Consider the following 27,456-nt stretch of genomic DNA (forward strand, 5'->3'; position numbering starts at 1 on the left):
GTTGAACAGCAAGGAAAACACAGTCTTTATACAAGAGAATTTCAATATACCCAGTCGTTTTAATCTTCTAAAACTAGATCTTACTCCTCCTAATTAGGTAAGCAACATAACAAGAACAGCTTCCAACAATACGCAGCCCAGTACAAGACCAATAAGGAAAACATGAAGAGCCTAGAGCAACCAATGTGCCACAGACCATGTCCCCTTCAGAGCTCTTGATTTGCCTTTGCTCTCAGGCTTGGCCCTAACACACTCTCCCCCAAAATCATTAAAATGCTCCTTTTATGCACCCCATAGGTGGTGTTTATGAGAAAAATAAACCACTTCCCTTCCCCTACTTTCCATTGCCACGCCCACTTCTAGCAGCTGGGAATAAAGCAGCCTGCCTCTCTCCAATAGTTCTATCTAATCATGTCTCCCCTTTCCATCCTACCAGTGTGAATTTCCCTCGAATAACTCCCTTCACTGTGGTTTTTTTGACAACCCACTGAAAATTCTAAATAAGCACTTATGAATATCTGCGACAAGCCTGCTTCCTTCTAAGGTAAATTCAGATAAATTAAGACGTAAAAAATAAGGTCGGTGAAAGGCAGAAGGTCAAAATGTCTGAACAAAGGTCTTTTGTCCCCATTTTACCCATTTCACAAGCTAAATTATGCAAAAAAGAACAAGAGGAAAAGCACTAGAAACTGGGTTCTATTCTAGAGTCACTAACAAGACTGAATAAGAACTCACTTTAACAAGATCGTTCCTATTTTTAACATCCAGCCTATATCGAAGTATTTTATTAATAACAAGTATCTATCCAAATGATCTGTGAGTTCCTCATCACAACTTAAAAGGGAAAAAACAACTTAAGTTACATCCCAGTTTGTCTGAACAGAACAGACAAAAGTCCCTAGAATAATTAACAAAAATTAAGATTTTTTTTAAAGGGTTTTAAACAAAAATGATAGGCAGGAAAGAGAATCAGACCTAACAAGGCTGACATTTTCCTCCCTGGAAGCTACAAATGATGACAGCCCCTTAGGCTATACAGAGCAGCACAGCTAATGGGGCCTCCTACACAGAATCGGTGGCCTATTTGTCCCGTGCTTCGAATAACAGCCCCAGTCCCTAAATATTCACAGTTCTCTTATGAATTAGTTCCATCATGAAACCTACATGACAATCAAAGTTCATCCAGAAGGCCCACTAGGCTGGAGATGCACGGCTACCAGGAACAAAATGCTCTAAGACACCCGGAATTGCATAAGCTCGTTGGCAGCCTGCAGTAGGGAAGGGGAGAAGCACACACTTGCGCATGTGTGTGCATGTGTGTGTGTGTGTGTGTGTGTGTGAAGGCCTTGTCTCTGGTAGGTGCTTCTTATAGAACAAAACTGAAAACCAACGGCCTTAGAGCTAAGCAGAGGGAGGGTGGGGAATAGGGGAATGGTGTGAATAAAACTGGCTGCTGCTGGCATATGAGCCCATGCAAATGGAGGGCTCTAGACTTGTGCAGCCACTGTCTCAGAAGCTGGGGGAAATGCCTTTCCAAATCAGTATGTTTTCCCCAACACACATTTACTGAACCTCTTTGTGCATAGCTCTATTCTGAGTAAAAGAATAGTAGAAGTGGAAAGGATCTTTCACACCCTGGGGTATAATCATGTTACTTACTGATCAGTAGACTGAGACCCTAGTAGATTACATAATTTAAAAAAATACCTTGAATATTAATTAATTAATTCAACAAATATTTATTGATGCCTATGTCCCAGGCACCATTTTAAGCACTGAGGATACAACAGTAAAAAGACCAAAAAGAAAAAAACCAGACCAAATCCTTGCCAGCAGGGGGCTTACGTTCTACTGGGGAGCTTACCTGTGGCAGGCACACTGCAGACATTACATTTCTTTGGCCTCAAATCACATAGGTAGTTTATGACAGGAATGGAAACCAAGCCACTTGATTCCAAAGTTACTGTAATTTCCACTCTGTCACAGTTCGAAGTGGTAAATCAAAGAAAAGTCTTATTCCCTGTCCTCACATTCTAAGCTGAGTAGACAACAGAACACTACCAAGGAATGGAGCAATGGACAAAACAGGAGAACAAGAAAGGAGTAGGGATTGGTAACTGTTTTTGTCAAACACAAGACACACTTAATGTTTGAATTGTTTTTTTTTTTAGGTCTTTAATTTTTCATTTGGGTGTTGGACTAGAAAAACAGGAACTCTGTTCTGGGGAAGAGACAGACCATCATCAAAAATTGGCTGACAAAATTAGGGCAGTGGTTACATCTGGTGAGGAACCAGAGGATGCATTGGGGAGGAACACCCAGGGAATTTCAGTAAAATTGGCAATGTTCTAGTACTTAAGTTGGGCGGAGCACCCATAGGTGTTCATTTTATTGTTTCATTGTTACATATAGGGCAGAGCACACATTGTTTCACTGTTACATATGCTTTGTACATCTCAAATATTACATGATAAACATGGGCACAGGAGTAACAATTTGAAAGAAAGATGCCAGGATATGCAACCAAATAAGAAAGAAGGAAAACTTAAATCATTAATCAATGAAAAATATAGTCAATGTTAACAGTGATGCAACAACATGACCCAAAAGCAAAGATAAAATACTCAGTTAACAGCCTTTAACAGAAAAACTAATAAAATAATGGCCCTACTCTCCTTTTTATCTTCTCCCCACCTCATATGCTAGATTCAAAGGTGGGGATGAGTCAGAAAAAGATTAGTTTACACTTTTGTTAAACCCTGAAAAACCACATATGGGCTGCAGTTTGTCTAAACCTGGGTGCTTTTTGGATTCTTAGGTAAAGCAATAGTCATTTTTCTGCACTGCAACTGTTCTCCCACCTCAACTTTCATTTCTTAACAGAGACCTTTGTGGTCCACAATTTGCGTGTTTGAAGGAAAAAAAATAGATCCAGCATTATCACTTAAACTTTGCATTAGCAGACAATATTCCACCCTCTGGTTTTTCCATGGATGTGACCCAGTGTCCAGCCCCGCATATTCAAATGACAGGATATCATCTGGACAACAGCCAAAGTGAGTCACCCTCCTCCCCAATGCCGCGAATATTATCCCACCACCAATATCTGTAAGCTGCAGCAGAAACCAAAGCTGAGCCTTAAATATTCTGAGCTAGTGAGGGGGTTGTTACTTCTTAGCCCTAATCACCATTTAAACGTAAAATCTAATTTCCAGCCTGAAGCAAACCCTCCCCCAGGGTACCACTGAGGAGGCAGCACTGAAATGTTTTGGATGACTCAGTCACCTGTTTCCAAATATTGTTTAACTAGCTTCGCCCCTCCCCTGCAGCTATCCAAATACCCCGAGGGCCTCTCCACTCAGATCAACCCAACTCTCCCTCTGCCCAGCGCGCTGCATTCTAACAGCGGTGGATCGGAAGGAGGAAGCTAAGGGCTGGGGCACCAGCCCAGCAGAATCTGCGGCCCACGCCTGTGTCGGAGACCCCTTCCGGGATCTCGACTGGGGGCGTTAATGGAGTCCTCCAAGCATGGGGGATGTCGGAACCCGCGCAGGCTGACCCTTGGGGTCGGGCCAGGCCGCCTCACCTGCACCCGGGTGGGCCCGCAGTATGAATGGCAGCACCAGCCACAATACAAATTCCGGGCCCACCATGTTAGGCGAGATCCGTCCTCCGGCGCGGGCCTCGGACCTCTGACTCCGGGCGGGGGTGGGGACTGAGCAGGGCGGGGCCTGAAGGGGCGGGGCCTGCGTGGGGCGGGGCCGTGGGGCGGGGCAGGCCTGACCCCATCCTTCCAGGCCTTTGCTCCGAGAAGCCGCTGGCGGCCGCCCGCCAGGTCATATCTCTCCCCTTCTCGGCCGCCATAGTTAAGTAAAAAACAACAACAAACGGTTCCCCAGCAACGAGAAAAAGAACAACCAGAACCATCGGCACCAGCTCTGGGAGAACTAAGAGGTGAGGCAGTTTACCCCACTTCCTCCCCGAAACCGAGACCTCACCTTTTCTCTTCGCCCCTTGTATTCTCTCCGGATCCCCGACACATTCCGGGACCCCTGGGGCAGATTGGGAGCCCAGGCAGCCGGATCTGAAGTCCCAGATCCTCGACGACCGGCCCCCTTCAACCGCCCTCCGCTCCCCCGATGGGTTCAGGGTCTAACCAGTCCTTTTCACAACCCTAGAATGATTCAGTACCTCATCTCCTGTTCCCTCGAAAAACGGTGGTGGGGGGGATCCTCCATAGAGTGGGTTTTATAAGACCGTCTAGTTTCCCACCGAGACCCCTACGTACCACAGCTCCCGGCCTGTTGACTGTCGAACAGGCCAGGGCCTGGAGTGTTGTGTGCATACTCCGTAGCCCAACCCGCTGCTTGGCCCCTATCGTTAATCTAGCCCTTGTATTCCAAGATAGAAAGACAAAACTTGGTCAAGACAAAACCAAAAAATATAAGAATCGCAAAACATTGGATGCTGGGTCTGCAAAATCAAGACTGCCCCTGCCCTACTGCCTCCGCTGCCCCTTGCTGCGTATACCAGTGTTTCGAGGCATTGTTTCAGAAGTGGAAGCTAAGGGAAAGGCTAAGTGTAAAACTCCTTCATTTAACAATTAGAGTAATTTCTAGAACCAGGACTAGTTTCTACTTATTTTTTCAAATTTTAGACCCTAAACAGGATCTTCTCAGTAATTTATTACGAAATTTTAACAATCATTCTCTCTTAAAATCCCATAGGATAGCAATGTTACACTCACGTTTTAAATAACAGAATAGGGACAGAAAAAAAAGTACTTAGTGTTCTAGTGAAGAATCTGTGATTTTTGTTATGAAAAAATGATTTAGCCTATTAAATAGGTCTGTATTTGTAATATTCTAACTAATAATGGAGAATTCAAAACTCTTCAGAAGAAACGGGTGGACTTGAGTTGTGTTGATTTAAAAACATTGAAGCCCAGGAAATTTGGGACTCAAATAATTTGTTGCCAAAGTTGTGATTATGTAAGTCAAATCAGACAAATTTAAAGACAGTACTCTTTAATGAATCTCTAGGTACAATAGGCAGTTTCTTCCAAGGAGATGTCGATTCCATTCTCCAACACCCACTACCGAATTCCGCAAGGATTTGGGAATCTTCTTGAAGGGCTGACACGTGAGATTCTGAGGGAGCAACCGGACAATATACCAGCTTTTGCAGCAGCATATTTTGAGAATCTTCTAGAGAAAAGAGAGAGTAAGCTTTTTAAACATAAGCATTTTAAAAAAATAAGAGACTAAGTAAGCATTTGGTTACGGTGAAACTTGCTTAAGATCATCCCTGTTCCACAGAAAGCCTTTATGAGTCAGGTAACTTCAAATAACAGTTCTTGCTATTTGAAACAACATGTGCCTTTTTTTACAGGTTCTCTTAAATCACATTACTTCACATTATTGATTATCCGCTTGTTATTCAGACCTTCTTGGTTGTATTTCTCATGGACACACTCAGTAGAAGGGGCCCTCAAGAGATCATCCAGTCTCGCTCTCCATTTTCCAGCAGGCTGTTCCTATGCATCCCAGGCAGTTGACTGTGTATACTTACTGGGAGGAGAGTTTGTGGTGGTCTTTACATTTTGACTCTTCTTAACTGAAAGTATTAAAAGTATTGTAAAAAATAACTCAACACTTCTTAGATTAAATATATTGGTATTTGCCGGGGGATGTGAAACTGTTCTACAATAAAGGCACCAAGAACAGCTTTGAAAAGTGAACTTCCAGCTTGGGAAGGTAATTTACAGACTTTCTCTATACTCTCAAGGTTCCATCCAGCCCAGAAACTAAGATTCAGGCTAACAGTGACTCTTTGGTTGAGAGCCAAAGGAGAGTTTCTTCACTTCCATAAATAAAACTTCCAAATTCCCAGCCTTGAAGGTTCATTACTATCAAGACGGGATCCAGTGGTCAAAATGGAAATGATCACAGCCATAAGTTTTCATTAATAACCTATTCTTGACTGGAACAGACATTTTTGTATAAGCTTTAATCATTACTTTTGATTACAGTATTCCAAAAGGGTGTTAAAGGCAACTAGAAATAGCCTCAAGCAAATAAACATTCCATTTTAAACCATTTTACAGAGGGAGGAAACCTACCACAAGGCTTGAACTGAAACAACTCCCGTCACACTGCACAGCTCCATCCTGATATCTTCTTTCCTGTACTCCGGCAGAGTTCAAAATCTGCCAGTTTCCTGAATATTATTGGTCTTTTCCATATCCAGTCACTGCGAATATTTGTTGTACAATCTGAAATTTAAGTGCCACTAAATACTATTAAGAGAAACCCTTAGGGCAAGAGGTAAATTGTCATGAGTATTAATTTAATTTTGTTACTATAACTTTAATTTTACAAATATATGAGTAAAATATCTTTAGTCATTTATTTAATTTTAGACCTCAGAAACATCAAAAACATTTGAGTCATTGTGACCAGATCATAATTAAAGCAATTGGTGATTCAGAGTAATGGTCTCAGAATACTATCTCTCTTGCTAATAAAAAATGGGTGAAACTATTTGGAACAATTTTAAGGACCACACCCATTTCCACTCGTGTAAACCAAAGGTGAATTATCCAACTGATAGAAGTATTAGAATTCAGTCTCTCCAAAAGGGAAGAAAAAAGTCCTCTAGGCCAGTCTCTCACACAATGCAAGAATTTCCTTACTAGCGTTCCTAATAGGTAATTAATAGTCTTAATTTTTATTTTTGTGACAGGAAATATGTTAGTATATGAAATAAGTGGTATCTCAAATCACTGGAAAAGGTGGGCTTTTTATTCAATGATGTGATAAAGATGGAAAAAGATAAAATTGGCTCTATTCCTTACATCATACACCAGGATAAGTTCCAAATTGATTGGAGATTTAAATATTTTTTAAATGAAATTATACAAATACCAGAAGAAAACATGGATAAATTTCTCTATAATATAAAAGAGGAAAACATTTTGCTAGCTAAGTTGCTATAATTACTTTGAAAATCTAAGAGCAATTAGGGAAAAGATGGATAAAATTGACAGTATTACATGACAAAAATTGCCATAAGGATAATAAAACTACACATGATAGATAAACTGGGAAAAAGTGTTTGTAATTTATGTCACAATGGGTTAGTAATCCTAATAAAGAGCTTGTAAAAACAGTGAAGAAAGAAACCAACATCCTATATAAAAAATGGGCAAGTGATATGAACAAACAATTGACAACAAAAAACTGCAAATGGCCCTTCACATATTAAAACATACTCAAACTAACCCATAATATAAAAGCCCATGTTAAAACTACACTGAAGTACTACCACCCACACCACCCCTACTCATCAGATTGGCAAAAAGCCAAAATTTGCCAATTTATTCCAGGCAGCGCTAAGGGGAAGTAGGCACTCAAGTACAGGGCTGGAGGAGATACAAAATGATACAATCCCAAAGAGAAGAAAATGGCAATATCCACCAAAATTATATATGTATTTAACCTTTGACCCAGAACTTCCACTTCTTCACTTTTCATTGCATTTTTATTTGAGGAAGCAACCCAAATATCCATAATGGGATTTATTGAATAAACTGTAGAATACATCCACACAATGGAATAGTATAAAGCTTTTTTAAAAACAATGGGGAAGATCTCTATATGGTGGTATGTAGTGATCTTCAAGATATATTAAGTGAAAAACATGAGGTGGGAACAAATTGTTTAGTATGCTACTAATATCTAAGAGGGATATTGATAATGAATATATAACTGTTCATTTATATTTTTTAATGGAAGAATAAATCTTTTTAAAAATTAACATTTACCTCTATGGGGAGAAAGAATAGAGTCAAGGGAACAAGATAGAAGCTAGATTTCTCTGAATATATCTTGAATTCAAAATCATAAATGTTTAACATAGTTATAAGAATAAAATTTAAAGATTGTTAAACAATTTCTAAAATTTAAAAGCAAAGTAAAACAGACTTAACTAGTATTTACAGGGTAAAATAATCACATAGAAAGGAATTATTTCAAGTGACTATAACACAGTAAGTTGATGGTACCTCATGGTGGACATAGCCTAAACACACAAAATGAAGTGAAAAAAAATCTTAAATTATTTTCAGTAATTGTTAATATTTAGCAAACATTCTGAAATTATTTGTTATATATTATAGGACATAGCAAATAAGTAACTCTCCTACTGTCCTTAGGAATAAGATTTTTAATGTAAGAAATATGACTAACAAATATAAAACTAAAATTAGTAAAATCCTGTAATCCTAAATTTGAATTGACAAATATCAGTGTAACCTCATGATATATTTTTTATTTAAAAAAGGAAAGAAGTATTTTCTAGCTCTTCACATTTTTTTAAAAGGCCTCAAAACATGACTTACCCCTGAGCACCTAGCCCCTAGACTGTGGATTCTAACTACCATTTCCCAGGAACCAGGCCTTCTTGGAGAACTAAGTAATTCCTTGAACTGTGCAGGAAAAATGAACATGCACCTGAACATGTTGCCATACCAGAAAATAAGGAAAGTATCAAAGATTGCTAGAGTTGTTTCCAAAGGACTAAAGAGCATCTGAGCATGTGACTAAGCACTTACTGGCGAAGTTTGGACAATTAGAGCATCAATAAGAATAATAAATGCAATGGATTGAAATTCTTCCAACTTGTTAAATATTCATGAGTTTCTGATTAAAAAAAGAAAGTTCCTTGAGAGACGATCCTAAGGAACCAAATGGTTATCCTAAAAACTGGTAAATAAAGGGAAAGAATCAAAACTAACCTGCCTTATTTATAAGGAGTGTATTTCAGGGTAACCAAATAGTTGATGAGGGAAAGTTTTTTTATTGAGTACTCCAGAAATGAAGAAATGATCAAATTAGAACATTGCAATTTTGCAACCCCTAAAGAAATTAAGCAATCGTCAACGGTCTCATAAAAATTATAAAGAGAGACAACCAGGTATTATACATCTCCTGACAGAATTACACTGCACTACCTATAGTCAGGCGAAAAAACAAAATCAAAGATGAATCAGATCGAGCTGTAGATATAACTAGCAATCCACAGGAAATTTAAAGGCAAAGGAAATTGTTAAAATCATCATAGGAATGTAATAAAAAATAAACTGGAAAACTCCGTAGAAAAAATGGCCCAATTTCCTCAACAAATTGTCAGGGAAAAAATGCAGGGTGGGAGGTAGGGGGCTTTCAATAAAAGAGATTTAAAACATAATAAAAGGCTGTACGTGCCCATTGTTTGGGTCCTGATTTGAATAAACCAACAGAAATATATATGTATTATCCAAATATATTGATGATATTAAGGAATTATTGATAGTATTTTTAGGTGTGATAATGGTATTTTGGCTTTATATTTTAGAGATGCATACTGAAAAATATTTGTAGGTGAAGTAACGTGATGCCTGGGATTGGCTTGAAAATAATCAGAAAGGGCAAGAAAATGAGTGAAATTTCAGATAAGATAAATCATGAGTTTATAATTGTTGAATCTGATAACATGCACCTGGGAATTTGTTATACTATTCTCTATTTTCTAAATTTGAAATTCTTCATAATTAAAAGTTAAAGAAAAATTCTTTCTCAATGTAAATACTCCTTCCTGTCTGTGTCAACTGACTATATAATAACATGCATGGTTTTTTAAAAAAACACCTCTCTCATTCTTCACTTTTCCATACTTCCTTACAATTTAGCATTTATTTTTATACATATTCCTGTGTTTACTAATTCATGTTTATAGGTTTTCATACTTATTTATACTTAAGTATTAGCATTTGTTCTGTTTCTACCATTTTATTATAAATTTTATGAAGGCAGCAATTTCAGTTTTTACTGTCTTTCTAAATATACCCAATGGCTCATCTAATGTTTAATTCATCATATATTTAATGATCACTGGTTATATCTGCAGTGCTAGGCTTTGAACAACATTAGTAAGATTTTTAACTGACAGTTACAAACCTGGATCTTGAAAAAAAAAAACTTCTGTGTTACTATTCTAGATTTATTTTAATGAATGCAAATAAGTCTAAAATTATATTTTTATTACTTAGAAACCAACTTTGATCCAGCAGAATGGGGGACTAAGGTAGATGACCGCTTCTATAACAACCATGTGTTCAAGGTATGGCCTGTGAAGCTATTGGATTTGGAGGTTTCTTCTCCCTGGCCTCCAAAACAGAAATTATTGGGATTTCCCCAGAATCATGGAAATTGTGAGAGGCATCACAAATATCTTATTGAACCTTTTTAATTGTGCTGTTCTTTCTGATGAAAAATTCTTCTGATGAGACATATCTGAATCACATACAGAGACATAGTTTAAATTTAAAGATGATCAATAGGAGAATGTACTTGAAAGTTATAGAATAATTACTCTCATTTATCCAAGTTTTATTGCGTATTACAGTGCTTAGCAGTAGCAAATAATATATATTTGTTGAATTAATGAATGTTATTTCATAAAATAAAACTATCCAATTATTTCATTATCATTGACATCCTACAATAGACTGATTAGAATTAAAAATAGTGGTATGTAGACTTTTCTCTATAAAGCTAATCTGTTCAGAAACTGAACCTATTTTCTCTTTGGTAGCATTTTTAGAACCAGCCTTTCTCAACCAAGGTTCCTCAGAATAATTAAGCTCTAAGCTAAAGGCACTCGTCGCATGTAAGGAATCAATGTCTCTCCTTTATATCTAGAATAATTCTGGTTATGTACCGTCCTTGGGAGAATTGAGACAATAGTCACTCAAAAAATTCTGTGTTCTGTGGTCCAGATAAGGAATACTGGTTGAGAAAAGCTGTGTGGCAACCAGCATCATTGGCATCAACTGGGAGCTTAGGAAAATTCAGTCTCAGACCATACCCCAGGTCTACAGATCAGAAGTTGAATTTTAACAAGGTCCCCAAAGAAAATTGTAGGTACATAATAGACTGAGAAAGCACTACTTTAGACAACTGTGATAAAACATTAGCCACAAAGCACCCTCAGATATTTGAATTAAAAGGAATTAACAAAATTAAAGTTTTGATGGTGTTCCACAGTAGATTTGGGGGAATATCTGTCATTTATTCCATGAGTTCACAAATGAAGTTCCAGGATGGCAGTTAGTTCAGTTGGTTAGAGCGAGGTGCTCTTAACAACAAAGTTGCTGGTTCGATCCCCACATGGGTCATTGTGAGCTGCGCCCTCCACAACTAAATTGAAACTACTACTTGACTTGGAGCTGATGGGTCCTGGAAAAACACACATGACATAAATAAAAGTTTAAAAAAAAAAAATGAAGTTCCATCCATTTGTGCCTGCCAGATAATGGGGGTGTTCTGTTTATTTCTATTTAACTACATTCTTGGTTGTTCATGATTTATTGAAGTCAAAGGGAAAATGTTGAAAATTTTAAAATATTTGTGTCATATAGCAATTTCAGGTGTTTCCCTTTTTCTCTTTTGACTTTTAAAGGCTTTATTTGATTAGCATATATGTCCTTTCTGTTTTATGGATTAAGGAAGCTCTCCCATAAGTTGTGAATTATTAATAGTTCCTCTGTTTTGGAGCAAGATTTCAATCACCATATCAAAACAGGCAGAGCTGGTTTCACTTTTTCTATTGAAATCATTCCCCACAACAAAACTTACCTTTTGACTTAGTTTTTAGTCTACAAACGTCATTAAAAAGTTGACTTGACCTCACAATATGCAACACAATGATATTTATTTTGTTTTATTTTAGAAACTGTTGGCATCTCTTCTTTATACTATGTTCAGAATTCATTATAGCATCTTACCAAATTTTAGTATAACACAATGATTTGTTTTTAATACAAAATAATGTCACATACATTCCAAAAGCAAAACAACATATTTTTTTTATCAATTCCTTGGTCTTTAATATTTGTTTATGCATATTCCCTTGAGAGTTTTCATTTATTTATTCTTTTTCCAACCTATTTTCCTTGTTGAAAAATCAGTATGTATTTAATTCCCACTACTTCTCAATAACGTAAAGTAATATTTAATTAACTCTAAACAGTTTAATCCAAGACTTTACTATTTTGGAAACATTGCTTATTTGGTCCTCATGATTCTTTCTAGGAGCAAGAACCACCTGAGAAAGGAAAGTCTCAGACAGCTACGAAGGAGACACTAGTCACGGCCTTAGTAAGTTCTATTTTTCATGTACTATTGGATTCCTAGAAAGAATGATATTTAAATTACTCGATTTAAAGTTAAACTCTAAATATGAATCTAGTCTGTTATTCATATTCCTAAAATTATGATATTGCTTTCTAGATAACTAACATCAGTGATAAACTAACAGGTGCATCATTTTTAATCATGCCTCTTATAAGGAAAAACTCATTCTTCCCCTTAAAAATAAAATCTTCTATCTCCCAAGATTGACATTTTCCATGTCAATAAATGGAAAAATCTCCCCAAGGGAGAGAACAGACAGAACTCACAGTCCCAGTCTGTGTTTTTTTGTGTTTTTTTTTTTACCAAAAATATGTATCTTTTAATTGTTTACAAATTTTATAGCAATTTTTAAAATAACTTTTTGTTTTTCAATTACAATTCACATACAATATTTTATTAGTTCAGGAGTCCAATAGAGTTATTAGACATTTATATAACTTACAAAGAGGTCACCCCAATAAATCGAGTACCCATCTGACACCATACATAGTTATTAAAATGTTATTGACTATATTCTCTGTGCTGTACTTTACATCCCCATGACTAGTTTGTAACTACCAATTTGTACTTCTTAATCCCTTCTCCTTTTTCACCCATATCCCCAACCCCCTCCCATCTGGCAACCATCAAAGTGGTCTCTGTATCTATAAGTTTGTTTCTCTGTTTTGTTTGTTTGGTTGGTTTTTTAGATTTCATATATAAGTGAAATCGTATGGTATTTGTCAGTCTCTGTCTGATTTATTTCACTTAGCATGATAGCCTCTGGGTCCATCCATGTTGTTGCAGATGGCAAGATTTTGTTCTTTTTAATGGCTAAGTAATAGTCCTTTGTATATTTGTCCAACTTCTTCTTTATCTATTCATCTATTGATGGACACTCAGGTGGCTTTCACATCTTGGCTATTGTTAAGTAATGCTGCAATGAATATAAGGATGCATGTATCTTTTTCAAATTAGTTTTTGTGTTTCTTCAGATTAAAACTGGAAGTAGAATTACTGGGTCCTTCTTTGTTTCTTGTTATAGCCTTTGTTTTAAAGACTAGTTTGCCTGGTATAACTATTGCTATCCCAACTGTTTTTTTTCCATTTCCATTTTCATGAGATATTTTTTTTCATCCCTTTGCTTTCAGTCTCTGTGTGTTTCGATCTGAAGTGAGTCTCTTGTAGGCAGCATATGTAAGGGTCTTGTTTTCTTATCCATTCAACCACCTTATGTCTTTTAATTGGAGTATTTAATCCATTTATATTTAAAGTAATTGTTGATAGATATGTAGTTGTTGCCATTTTATTATTCACATTTTTTAAAAATTGTTTTGCCTCTTCATCTTAAAGAAGTCCCTTTAACATTTCTTGTAATACTGGTGTAGTGGTGATGAACTCCGTTAGTTTTTTTTTGTCTGGGAAGCTCTTTATCTGTACTTCCGTTCTTTTTGCTGGGTAGGAGTAATCTTGGTTGTAGGTACTTGCTTTTCATCACTGACTATTTCATGCCATTCTCTTCTGGCCTGCAGAGTTTCTGTTGAGAAATCAGTTGACAGTCTTATGGGAGCTCCCTTGTAGGTAACTACCGTGTTTCCCTGAAAATAAGACCTAACCAGAAAATAAGCCCTAGCATGATTTTTCAGGATGACATCCCCTGAACATATGCCCTAATGCATCTTTTGGAGCAAAAATTAATATAAGACCAGTCTTATTTTCAAGGAAACACAGTAACTGCTTTTCTCCTACTGCTTTTAAGATTCTCACTGTCTATAACCTTTTGACGTTCCAATTTTGATGTGTCTTGATGTGAACCTCTTTGGGTTCATCTTGTTTGGGACTCTCTGTTCTTGAGCTTGTTATGTCTATTTCCTTTGCCAAGTTAAGGAAGTTTCCATCATTATGTCTTCAAATAGGTTTTCAATTCTTTGCTCTCTCTTTCTTCTCCTTCTGGTACCCCTAGTATGGAAATATTTATAGGCTTGATATTGTCCCAGAGTCCCCGTAAACTATCCTCATTTTGGGGGTGGGGAATTATTTTCTTTTTGCTGTTCTGATTGGGTGTTTTCTGATACCTTATCTTCCAAATCTCTGCATCAGTCCTCTGATTCATCTAATCTACTCTTGATTCCTTCAAATGTGTTCTTCATTTCGGTTATTGTATTCTTCATTTTTGACTGGTTCCTTGCTATGTTTCCTATCTCCATTTTTGTGTTTCCTATCTCTTTGTTGAAGTTCTCACTGAGATCATTGTGCATACTTATGACCAGTGTTTTGAACTCTGTGTCTGGTAGATTGCTTGTCTCCATTTTGTTTAGCTCTTTTTCTGGAGCTCTGTTCTGTTCTTTCTTTTGAAACATGTTTCTTTGTCTCCCCATTTGACTGGCTCCCTGTTTTTGTTTCTGTGTATTAGGTAGAGCTGCTATGTCTCCCAGTCTCAGTAGAGTTGCCTTATGTAGTAAGTATCCTATGGGGCCCAGTGGCTCAGTCTCACTGGTCACCTGAGCCAGGTCCTCCAGGTGTGTCCCTTGTGTGGGTTGTGTGTGTCCTCCTGTTGAAGTTGAGCCTTGATTGCTGTTTGCACATCAGTGGGAGGGATTGACTCTTGGGCTGATTGGTTGTGAGGACTGTCCATTATTACAGTGGAGAAACTGTTGTGCAGGGGCTGACCCTATGAAGGAGGATTCACTTTATCTGGGCCCTGGTGTCTCCCAAGTCTACCCTTTGCAAGTATCACTTGTGGAGATGGTTGGGTGGTGCTCTGGTGTGGTCTGAAGCTGGCCATCAGGTGTACTGGTTCTGAGGCCTCTTGGGAGGGACTCTTTTGTAGGCCAAGTTCAGCTACAACCTGTGCCCTGGAGCCACTTAGCATGAGCTACAAAGTGATCTGCAGATGGTTTCCACTTGTGCTGCGCTTGGAGGTGCCTGGGAGAGGCTAGGCTGTGAATCAAGGCCAGTTGCTGCTAGTGCCAGGCTTAAGGCTGCTTAGCAAGAGGTATGGGGCACACCAAGGCCAGATGCTGCTTGTAAGTTGGATGGGGTGCATCTCGGAATTACCAGGGCATGGCGAAGAGTGTTAGCCAGGGTGATGGAGGCTCAGATATGGCACCCACCTTTGTCTGCCCACTGGGTGGTGGGAGGGCTCAATAACAGAACAATGGCTTCTGCCAGCACTTCTGTCTGGGAGAAAGCTGCCCCTTCAACCCTTGCCCTGAAGACAGACAATTCATTTCTTCCCCATATGTCCCTGGGGACTTTTGCACTGCTGCCCCAGTACTGGAGTTCAGAGCAAGTGAGTCCATCACTGAGTAAATCCGTGTGCAGGCCATTTAAGAGGAGCACTTCAGACTGCCGCCACCCTCATCTCACTCAGCCCCAATCTCCACTGGTTTTTACAGCCATAAGTTGTGAGGACTTCTTTCCCTTGCACTGGAACCCTGTGCTGAGGAGCCTGGTGTGAGGCTGGGACCCCCTAACTTCTCAAGGGGGATCTCCACAGCCGAGATATTCCTCCCGATTTTTTAACACCACACACAAGTGTAGGACCAGCCCGTACCAAGTCTTCACCTCTTCTACAAGTCTCGAGGTGTCTTCTTCTGTATGTCCTTAGTTGTAGGATTTCTGTTCTGCTAGACTTTAGGCTATTCTTGACAATGGTTGTTTTGTAATTTAGTTGTACTTTTGAAATGGTCCGTGAAAGGAGGAAAGCACAGCATTTATCTACTCCACTATCTTGACCATTATATATTTTTGAATTAGTGTTTTAGATTTCTTTGGATAATAAAAGGAAATTCACAGGGAATTACATACAACCAAATGAGATGGCTTTACACAATGTGTCTTACTCACTTTCTATGCATTGCCCTCAATAAAAATGACTTCCTGCCTGACAGCCTACATCTAAGCAGGAATGACATGGGTAGATACCTGAACTCAAAGATACCTATGTTCAGTGGTGTGCTAGAGCCAGCTCTCAAGAGAGGATTGTGAAGATCTCTACACAACCTATGCTCAGTAATGTCACTTTGGTAGCTTGAAATCAGCCACAGGAGGAGTATTAAGACCAATGACAAATACCACAAATTAGGCCTTTTTTTTTTCCTGGAGAGCCTGTTTTGAAGCATTCACCAGCATATCACTGTCTATATTCTTCATAGTCCAGGCTCAAGAAGACCAAGCCTAGTGAGAAAGAACTCACACTCCACAATATTGAAGGCCAAACTTTTGAGTTCCTTTTCATGTCTTAATGTCCCAGTTAGTTACCCAATAATCGACACCCAAAATGGATACCCCCTCAAGGAATACCTTACTTCCTACCCAGTGGGGCATAACTTTATCCTATAACCTTTATAAATTATTCCAGAATTATATCAATACATCCCAGTCACCTAACACTGGAGTAAGATGCAGTAGGTGGTCAGGGAAGAAGGAAGGGAGTGTTATTTCCTTACATCTTTAATCAGTGTCCTTACACAGGTTTTCATGAGTTTGAGTTGAGATCCCATTGATTTCCAGCTTCAGAATAATTTATTTGCCATATTGGGCATCATCTCAGAGGATTTTATACCATTTTGTTTGCATTTAAACCTTTAAGAGCTAGATTTGCCTCATTATTTGTGATAGGGAGAGAGGGGAGGTGAACAACCTGAAGGCCTATAAATAGGAGACTGAGTAAATAAATCAAAGTTCATCAATACAATGTAATACAATAATATTTTAAAAAAAGAGTGAGTAGAGTTATAGAGTTATATACTGATAATAACATAGGTGAAGAGAACCAAGATATGTTGTTACATGGAAAAAGTAGTTGCAGAATATTGTGAATAGCATGATCTCAATTTTAAAATAAAAAAGGCATGTATGTACCCATGTGAGTACTTTGTCTATAGAAATTTTAAAAGGATATATACACTCAACCTATAATAATGGTCACCTCTTAGGAGTGAGATCTGGGAAGGTGGAGAAAACTTTCACTACCAGTGATACTTAAATTTTTAAGTATTTATGTATCACTTTCATAATTTATAAAGATATAAGCTATATACCTATTGAATTGTACACTTAAAATCTGTGCATTTTACTGTCTGTAAATTATACCCAAATATAAAAAGCAACAAAAAAGCTAGCTATGAAAGTTAAACCAACCATGTTAAAACTGACATTGTTGGACTAAATAGGTTTTTAAATGTATGTTTTTGGTTAGCTAGTCATTGAGAAATTAGGAAGTTAACACTTCAGTTCATTTTATATAATTATTATTTGGAAACAACCCATTTGCTATTCTCAACATTTTTACCAAGCTTCAAGGATTCTTACTTATCCCGCCCCCCCCCCAAAAAAAAATGTTATAGCTTGGGAAACTGTTAAATAGGAGCTATTTGGGGGAGAAAAGTTGGCAATGATCATTTATTGCAGAGACATATTAAAGAATGACAAAACAAAATGCTTATTTTGGCATTTACCATTTGGCACATATACAACGTGACAATACCGGGGGTGCCAAAAAAATGTATACAAATGGACACTTTAGTCAACATTGCTCAAGCAGTAGTCCGCAATAATCAGAAGTGTCTGGACGCTGATGATAACCACTTTCAACACCTCTTGTAATTGCGGAAGTCAAACGTGACTTGTATTCATCTTTTATCGGTATATATTGAGTATTACAATTTTAATACAGTTTTCCTTTCTTAAAATGTGTATATTAGGTTGGTGCAAAAGTAATTGCAGTTTTTGCAATTATTTTTAACCTTTTAAACCGCAATTACTTTTGCACCAACCTAATACATTTTTTTGGCACCCTCTGTATATAAAATTCCCTCAGGAAGCAATTAGATCTCAATTGTTACATCCCTAAGTTGATTAAATGTATGCACTATTTTTATGGCATCAAAATACTGTATGGGATGTTTATGAAGTCTCTTTTTTCTCCTTCCCATGAAGGAATCTTCTGAAGAAGATAAGGAAAAAGAGGAAAATGCTGCTGTCAAAATCCAAGCAGTCTTCCGGGGACACTTAGCCAGAGAGGAGGTGAAGAAAATGAAAAAAGGTGATCTTCAAGAAGAGATAACACAGGAAAACAACTGAGGAGACTGGTTTTGTCCCCCACCTCAACCCGAAAACATGAAAAAATAATCCAAAGCCATCAACCTTGTTGTGATTGTCGTTTTTGTTTTCCTTAGGGAAATTTGATGTAGTGAAATAACACTTGTTGCTATTGTGAAAATCTGTCATGAGCATTTGTTTAATAAACATGCCATTGAACACATGCCTCTTGAAGATTTCTCTGAGATCATGTCTTATTTATACTTCTCCCAAGTCTATGTTTAGAGACCCTTGGATTTAGAATTATACAAGTGGAGTATCTGAGTTTTCAGAGACCTCAGAGATTATGTGGTCTAACCATTTATCTAATGAATAATTCCTCTCTATCACATCCCTGAAAAATGGGCTTTTGGCTTCAGTTGTGCTCCTAGTGACAGAGAATTTCACTGCCTTTCAGGGGTAGTCAACTTAATTTTTGAATACCGTGAATTTTTAGAAAGATAAGCTGAGGCAAATATCTGCCTCCCTGGGTGGCTGGGTGGCTCAGGTGGTTGGAGCACCGTGCTCCTAACTCCGAGGTCACCAGTTTGGTTCCCACATGGTTCCAGTGAGCTGCACCCTCTACAGCTAAGATGGTGAACAGCAGCTCGACCTGGAGCTGGGCTGCCCTGCGACCGACTTTCTCAGTCGGGTAAAGCATAATGCTCATAATACCAACATGGGTCAGGGAGCTGTGTCCTCCACAACTAGACTGAGAACAACAATGGCTGCTTGGAATTGAGGGAGGAGGAGGAAAGAAGGGGGAGGGGAAAAATCTGCCTCCCTGTATGTTTTCATCTATCATGCCTGCACTTAGTCATTTACTGAAAAATGTATTGAGCACAATTCATGTGCTGGGATTTACTGGTGAATATCTGTTCTTACATTCAAGCAGCTGACTGTTTCTATTATTTCGCTCTCCAGAACAACACAGAGTAAGGCTAATACGTCATATTTGGGGAAAAAAAGAAAGCTATCATAATATCATAAAGACTCTTTTTCAGCTAAAACTTCCCACATTTCTTTGTAAATGGTAGTATCTTCATCACAAACTCACAAACTTTTTTTTTTTCAGTGAACCACTCAAGTCCCACCGCCTTATTTTTAGAAAGTTCAGTCTATCCTTTTTGAGGCCTCCCTACCATTGAATATTCAGGAAACTGCAGGGTTCATCTCTTAGACCAAAAGATACAGTTCCCTTCCCAAAAGAAAATGGAGAGAAAGTGGGTTCTTACCATTTAATCAATGCTGTTGCCTTCTACCACAATATGTAGCGTAGGCCAGCAGGCTGATGTAATGTCCTGGCTGGTTCAGATTCCCATCTGCACTGCAGTGGATGTCCCAGACTTTGATTCTAGCATTATACCTCTCAGTTCACAGTCACACGGCCATTGTTCCCCAAAGCTCAATAACATGCCTGGATGACTGTCTTGAGGAGCTTCTAAAAACAGCCAGATGTTAACACATAACAAGTGGTCTCCTGCAAACACTTAGGTTTTCGTCTTAGACTTTCTGCACAGGAGTGTTATTTCAGGTGCCACATTGCCCTTCCCTGTCACTGACCCTTATCAGGCTCCACAACAGAAGTTCACTCAAGTATTCTCCACTCAAATACAGATTATTTATGCCAATGCTTTCAATATTACGGCATTCATTCTCTAATCTCTACTCACCTCTGGGCAGTCATCCCCTTTCCAAGGTCTTCGTGGCACTAGAGAACTGCATGCCAGCTAAACACAAGTGTCTAATATCCATTGGACCCCTTCCTGTCATCCTTAACCAAAGGGAAAAAAATAAAGTCTCCTCCAAGATTCCAGCTATTCATTCCCCCATTGCATTCAAAGCACCAGCCTGCTTTTTATCCTCAAGCAAAGCCATCCTGTTTGGGGGATTATCAACAGGACCCAGAATTAATGTAAAGACTTAGCTTCCCTGTCCTGAAACGAAGACCAGAAGAGAAAAAGATTTTTTCCCCCTTGGGGAAAAAAAAAAGAGAGGCCAGTTAATTTTTTCAATAATTGTTACGCATGTAAAAGTGATTCACAATGTGCATTCCATTACACACACACACACACACACACACACACACACACACACACACACATCTAGTGGTGGTGATGTTTTTGGTGAAGGAGAAAAAGGAAGAGGAGAAGGTAGGGAGGAATGGGTGTGGTATTATAATAACACATAGGAATAGCACTTACTAGCTCTTCTGGTCTTCCTTTTATCTCGCTGGCTGCTCCTTCTCAATCCCCTTTGCTGGTAACTCTTCAACTTCCCAACTACTAAATGCTAAAGTGACCCCAGGCCCAGCCCTTGGACCCCTTTTCAAGTGACCACACTTACTTATTGATCTCATCCAGTCTCATGGCTTTAAAAACCATCTACACACTGATTACTCCCAGATGTATACCTGTATCCATTTGACCTTCACTCCCACTCCAAACTTGTATATTCCATTGCCTACTTTAACATCCCTATTTGGATGTCTGGAGGCAAACTCAGACTTAACATGTCCAACACCACGTTATTGCTCCTGAGAACAACTCCTGATATTACCCCTCAAATCTTTAATTCCCTCTGTTTTTCTCATCTCAGAAAATGACCATTCTATTCTTCTATTTGCTCAAAACAAAAACCTAGAATTCATCCTCAACTCCTCTCTTTCTCTCACACCCTATTTACAATCTGTCAGCAAAGTCTGTGGGCTCTATCTACATAACATGCTCAGAAGCTGACCACTTCTATTATTAATACCCTGGTCCTAGTTGCCATCATCTCTCTCATGAATTATTGCAATTACCTCTATATTGGTCAGTCATTGCCTCATTGCCACATTAATTCTGCACAACCCATCCCAAAGCCAGGGATTTAAAAGAAACAATTACTTTTTCTCTTGAGTCTGCGGGTCAGAAGCACTTTAGCTGAGCGAGGCTGGACTCCAGGCTTGAGATTAGCTTCAAGCCTGCTCTAAGCTGAGGGTTTGTAGGTTGGCTGGGGAAGGTCCACTTCAGGCTCTGAGTCCAAGGATAAACTGCAATGCCTGTTGCATGTGTCCTATTCAGAGCCCATGCTGAAAATGCTACCAACGGCATGCTCTTCTCATCACAGAAGCACAAAAGCCAAATGGAAGAATATTTCAAGCCTTTGCTCATAATACTTCCACTGACATCCCATTCACCAAAGAAAGTCATTTGACCCAGCCCAAAATCAAGAGGTGAGAAAACGAAGGCACTGCTCATCATGCAACCATAGCGAAGGCGTCGTGTACGCCTGCCGCTACCACAGGGCAGTGAAGAATTGTGAAGAACCGGTAATGCACTCTACCGCAGTCTGCTCTCTGGGCTATAATTATCCACTTTATTTTCACATGTAAAACACTTTCGCACCTATCCCAAGACTCCTAAAAGGTCCATCAAATGTTTGAAATGCAGGATCTACATTAGGTCCAGATGGGGCTCTTCTTGATGTAGAGACCTATAAATTAAAAGAGCGAGTAGGTATCTTCTTCTCATACACCCAACATACAACAAATGATGGACAGGGACCATATAGCCACACACAAACCATACTCTGAAAGCAAACCACATTCACTGGTCCATAACAATTATTAAATCCCACTAAGCGAAGGTATCAGGCTTTTCTGTTTAGGGGAGAGGGGATAATGTTCCGTGATCCGGCATTGGTTCTGCTCCCTTAAAATAGCTCTCCAGGCTATTCTCCATAGCTCTTGGTTCTACAGTCTGGGAAATCATTTTTTCCATCATCTTCCTTAGACATTTGAAAAGGGCATTGGAAAATATTTCCTTCTTGGTGGGTAAATGGGTTTCTCAACCTAATTCCTGCCTGTAGAAAAATTGAGAGCCCAAGGTCTGCTTGTATCTTACATACCTTCAGTCTCTTTTAGTTGTTGTTAGTTCTTTTGCCCATAGACTTTTCTTAAAAATTTTGTGAATTTTCTGTTTGACTCCAGTCAACTCCATGTGCCAAAAGCTGCACCTACAATTTCTTTCAAGATATGCCTCCCCCTTTCTCTCTAGATTTAATTCTATTAAAAGGGGTGAAAAATTGGAACCAATATTTCAATATACTAAAGCCTCATAACTGTCATAAGTAGTCTCCTGCCTCCATCCTTTTCCCCTTTCAACAGAGCAGCCAGAATGTCCTAGTAGTTTAGGTCACATCATGTCATTCCTCTCCTTAAAACCCCCCAGTGGCTTCTCATCTCACTCACAGTAAAAGCTAAAGTCTTCATAATGGTTTACAAAGTTTTATGTGGATGTTGCCTCCTGTTACTTCTCTAACCCCATTCCCTTATCTTTTTTATTTTTCTTCTTGGTTCTGAACACCATCTAATATATATCTTGTTTACTGCCTGCTTCCTCCTACTAGAATATATGCTCCATGAGGATTGATATTTGCTATTTTGTTCGCTGCCTAGTACCTTTTTCACATGCAGCAGGAAAGAGTGATCATTTCTAGTGGCTCATACAGAAGTGGGAGGAGCCCTAACAAATATCTTCTTCGATCAAGTTAGCTTTGATTGGGTTATATATGTATCCATCGCTTAAGGAATCATTGAGATCTCGGAAAGAATATGCTAATTAGCTTACGCCTATCACCACCAGAACTTGCCTCTGAAGCAGGGGGTTCAGTTCTGCCCAAAAAACCTGGTTGAAAGTCAAGAAAGTTTGAAGTCCTTTGGAGGAAAGAGAGTAATATTGTCAGCAGGAAGGGATCGTGAATGCTGAGTAGGTAACCAACAAATACCCAACAAAGTACTTTAATCATCACATGGCTTCTCACGGCACTGTTTATTAAATTATTTGTCAAAACCAAAGGCTAGGGAAGTATCAAGAAAGAAAGGAAAAACTTAAAACAGCAAATGAGGGGTTAACAAACATGGGAATGTAGAGATTTGCATGGCCTGCCACATAAATTGCTATGTTAATACTGCCCCTTGGAGTTAGGCAATGTGAACATGGCAATCTCCCACAAGAATGAGCTTTGGGGTCTGGGAGAGTAAGAAAAAGCAAGTGAGAAAGCACTGAAACTGTTTTTAAAATATGTGTAAAAGTTGCTCTGTGGGAGGCTAAGTGTGAGAGTTCATGAAATGTTCCTATGAACACTGTATAGAAAAGGAGTCTTCTGTCAAAATCATCAATCAGCCCTTTTTAATAACTATACGTCTAACGTAATCTGGAGGGACCTGCTCTCTGTTGCACTGTGATAGGAGCTTAGTCGGGGTCTCTGCGTGAGAGATAAACCTAAGAATCTGAACGGTTGTTGTCCTTCTGCCGCCAAACTTATGACATCATTCTCTTCTGTTATCGTCCTCAAGCCAACTAAACAGTGACTTCCCCAATTTGTGAATAAAATTAGCCCAGTAGCTTCTTTCTATTCTTCAAAACAATTTCAGTTTTCTAACCCTTGGAAACATTTCACCAGATACGTTATTTTCTTCAAACTGTGGGTTTTCACCTGTGAAATTATTCCCATGTTCTTATTTTATGGGAGGAAGAGGAGGTTATACAGGAGCCACGTACTAATTTCCTACACGCAGCTCTCTCGGCCGGAGGGTATTTCTAAAGAGCAGGTTACACACGTAAGACTAGGACTCTGGCTCTTCATTTTCAGTCCTGCTTCCCCTCTCCCATATATTTGCAATGAACATATAATGATGACCCACTTTGTATCAATTTATGATGTGGATAAACTCATTTCCAAGCTGAAGTGCTTTTGACAAATATAGCTACTGGGATTGACAATTATTTATGCCTTGAGGCTCTCAGAAGTGACTGAACATGCAAAATACAATACTTCAGAATGTGAAATTATTTTTGTGAATGAAATGTACTTGGGAGTAAGCAGTCTCTGTTGGGCAGAGCCAAAAAATAAAAGTCTGCTGGATGGTGATGTTGTTGTTCCTAAAATCTCAAGAGCTCCCACACCCATTACCAATCACCTTGGCAAAGGATGGTCAACACTCCAAGACCAAAAGATCACCACGGGCAATGTATAAACATCCTATCCCAAAGGGTCAGATATAATGGACAAGGTGTGAAGTCTGCCATTATTCTTTCCCTGAAGACACCTGTACCTGTCTCAAAGGCTTCTGACTGAGAACTATCTTGTTACTAAGGATTCTGACCAAGAACTATTTTGTTACTATTTTGCATTTTGTTGCTAAGAAGTAGGGCTCAGTTTGATAAAACAGGCATTAAGCCAAGTTTGGAAGCTATCAGAAAAACTTGGTTTTGACATCCTTGAATCAATAGGAAATATGCTGGCCTGGAGAGTCAGAAGCAATTGGTAGGGGAAAATAACCACTGTGGTGCTATCCCAATAATGAGTTTAGAGTCCCTTGCTTTTAGATTGGGTAATGTAGTGAAAGCTGTGGTATGCTGCCCAGACCTGCCTCCACCCCGCCCCTCTTTTCCAGGACTAAAGGAATTCCTTTCTAGCAATTGCCTTCATCATTGAGGAGCTGCCTCATCCTGGGTTTTACCCTCCCTGGAGGCAGTTTGCATCTAATGACTAGCCACTGCCATGGTACAAGGGCTTGGCCCCTTGTCTCAAATTGAGACAACTCTGCAGGACCATCTCAGTTCTCAGCCATCCCATGGGATTTATCACAGTTCAACTGCATCCTCTATCCAGCCCTGCTGCCCTACCATCCTTACAGGTGTTGTCCCAGAATTTACTTTCCAATAAACCACCTCTACTCAAACTCTCAAAACCATTAGTCTCAAAAACCATTCCCGGGAATCTGACCTATGATAGGTAAGTTGAAAATCTCTGACATATCTGCACATTTAAAAACCATTTGCTTCCTCTAATGCCATCGATATAAAAATTCAGTGACGAGCATACCTGCCGACCTGGGGTTGATCTATAACAGAAAAATAAACATTTCTCTTTCTTCTCTAAATGAATTATAATTACCAAAATTCCAAATATTAGGTTGGTGCAAAAGTAATTGTGGTTTTTGCAATTATTTTTAACCTTTTAAAACTCAATTACTTTTGTACCAACCTAATAGTAACACTACGGAATGAACTACATCTGCTCCAAAATTCATATGTTGAAGCCCTGAGCCCCAATGTGATGGAACTTGGACGTGGGGCCTTTGGGAGGTAATTAGGTTGAGACGAGGTCATGATGATGGTGTCCTTATGATAGGATTAGTGCCCTTATAAGAAAAGACATCAAAGTCTCTCTCTGCCCCGACTCTCTCTCTGTCCCATCCTCCCTCCCCCCGTTAGAATGGAAGAGCTAATGGTGAGGGCTTAGTATTCATTGATTATCAGATAATAAAGTGAGAGTAGAGTAGCAATGGTTACTTACCTACCACTTTGAGCCTTATATCAGATTTTTTTGGAGTGACCATTTCTTGACTATCCAGTATCACTTCCACCTTCTCCCTTGCTGCTAGTACTTAGGTTTCCTTTTTGGTTTCTACTCTTTGTAAACACAGAACAAATGTTGATCCAGCTCTAGAGATAAGTCCAGATTGGCTTAAGTCAATCAGCACCTTCCAGCCCCCAGCAGGCTTTCATTATTTCTGGACCACACATGTGATGTAGGGCCATCTAACAGCTCTCAGCCAGGAGAGATTTCACCCACCTACCCCCAGAAGACATTTGTCAACGTCTGGAGACACTTTTGGTTGTCACAGCTCCCTGTGGGGAGGAGTACCATTGATATCTAGTGGACAGAGGCCAGGGATGCTTTCTAACATCCTACAGTGCTCAAGACACACACCCCCACAAAGAAAGAATTATGCAGCCCAAATGGTACTCGTGTCAAGGGTGAGAAACCCTGAATTTAGCATCAAAAAGTCATGGAGGAGAACAAGCTTTAGAGTAAAACTGACCCAGTAGGAAGGAGGGGGGAAAAGACAGAAAGACATGTGTCTATTCCTTTAGTGATCATGTCAGTGACCGGCTGAATCAAAGCTGAATCCAAGGACTTTCCACTTGTATGAGCCAATTAATCCCCTTTATTTCGAACAGTTCTCAGCTGTAACTGATATTCTTCTAAATTTGTGAGTCCTGCGTAAAAGAGTGGAAAGGAGAAATATAGATATGAAGACAAAGGAGAAGAGAGGAAAAGACACAAGCCAGTGACTGCAGGGAGCAGCCACCAGAGATGGAGATGCAGAGAAAGACAAGGTGCTATCCACCAGTTGGGTCCTTTTGACCTACCATTTGGGAGTTACTGGAATTAACATCATAGAGGATGAAAGATCCTTTCCTCCAGGGAACACAGACATTCATCAGGGAGGTCAGACAGACATTCACAACAAGAGTACAGAAAAGATAGAAAAAGAATTTTTTAAATATAACACAAAAAACACAAACCATAAAAGAAACATCTGATAAGTATGATCACATTAAAATTTTAAATTTTCATATATCAAAAACACCATAAGCAAAGTGAAAAACACAGCACAGAATGAGAGGAGGTATTTGCAATTCAAAATGCATAAAATTAACAAAGGATTAGTATCCAGAATATAACTCCTACTCGGTATGAAGCCTTTGCATGGGAATGGAAACACTAAATTCATGATAGTGATTATTGTGGGAGGAATGGAGGATATCAAACATATATATATATATATATATATATATATATATATATATAGTTTTATTTTAAAATCTGAAAGAAATAAGACAGTGAATGAAGATAAATAAGACAATTTAATCAAGCTAGGTGACAGGAACATGAAGATTTTTTATATTATCCTCTGTTCTTATCTATATGTTTAAAATATGTTTTACAAAAAAAATCAGTGAATTCCTGCGAATAAGTAGGAAAAAAATTAGAAAAATGGGCAAAAAAATATATATATATAAGCAGAAGAGGAAATCCAAGTCCAATAGACATATGTAAAAAAGATGTCCAGCCTCCCACATAAGAAAAACATAAATTCAGCAATAGTGCAATACAATTTCTCATTCATAGATTGGCAAGATCTAGAAGTTGGACAGTACTAAGTGGATGAGGTGGGAAAACTGGAACTCACTTATACGGCTCTTGGGAATGAATGTGAATCGACACAATAGGTAATAAACTTCTTGATGGCAAGTGTATACCTGTTAGTGTTTAAGAAGGCCAACGTACAATACCCTTGTCTTCCCCACCCAAATTC

At 38.8% G+C, this 27,456-nt stretch overlaps 2 protein-coding genes across 3 annotated transcripts in view; one reads left to right on the forward strand and one right to left on the reverse strand.

Annotated features, from left to right (window-relative positions):
* Window positions 1-3,702, reverse strand: part of SIAE (sialic acid acetylesterase) — a 36,302-nt gene extending 32,600 nt beyond the window's left edge. For both annotated transcript variants that reach the window (XM_033098518.1, XM_033098517.1), the window contains exon 1: window positions 3,587-3,702. In XM_033098518.1, coding sequence (XP_032954409.1) covers window positions 3,587-3,653 — 67 coding nt within the window. In that variant the 5' untranslated portion in view covers window positions 3,654-3,702. The remainder of the gene's footprint in view (window positions 1-3,586) is intronic.
* A 77-nt stretch (window positions 3,703-3,779) lies between these two features.
* Window positions 3,780-18,485, forward strand: SPA17 (sperm autoantigenic protein 17). The gene is made up of 5 exons (XM_033097234.1): window positions 3,780-3,954; window positions 5,043-5,223; window positions 10,091-10,161; window positions 12,135-12,200; window positions 18,159-18,485. Exons 2-5 carry the CDS (start codon window positions 5,070-5,072, stop codon window positions 18,300-18,302), a joined length of 435 nt encoding a protein of 144 aa, XP_032953125.1. The 5' UTR covers window positions 3,780-3,954; window positions 5,043-5,069; the 3' UTR covers window positions 18,303-18,485.
* The last annotated feature ends 8,971 nt before the right edge of the window (window positions 18,486-27,456 follow it).

This window comes from Rhinolophus ferrumequinum, chromosome 25 (assembly GCF_004115265.2).
Source record: "Rhinolophus ferrumequinum isolate MPI-CBG mRhiFer1 chromosome 25, mRhiFer1_v1.p, whole genome shotgun sequence".
Taxonomy (NCBI): domain Eukaryota; kingdom Metazoa; phylum Chordata; class Mammalia; order Chiroptera; family Rhinolophidae; genus Rhinolophus; species Rhinolophus ferrumequinum.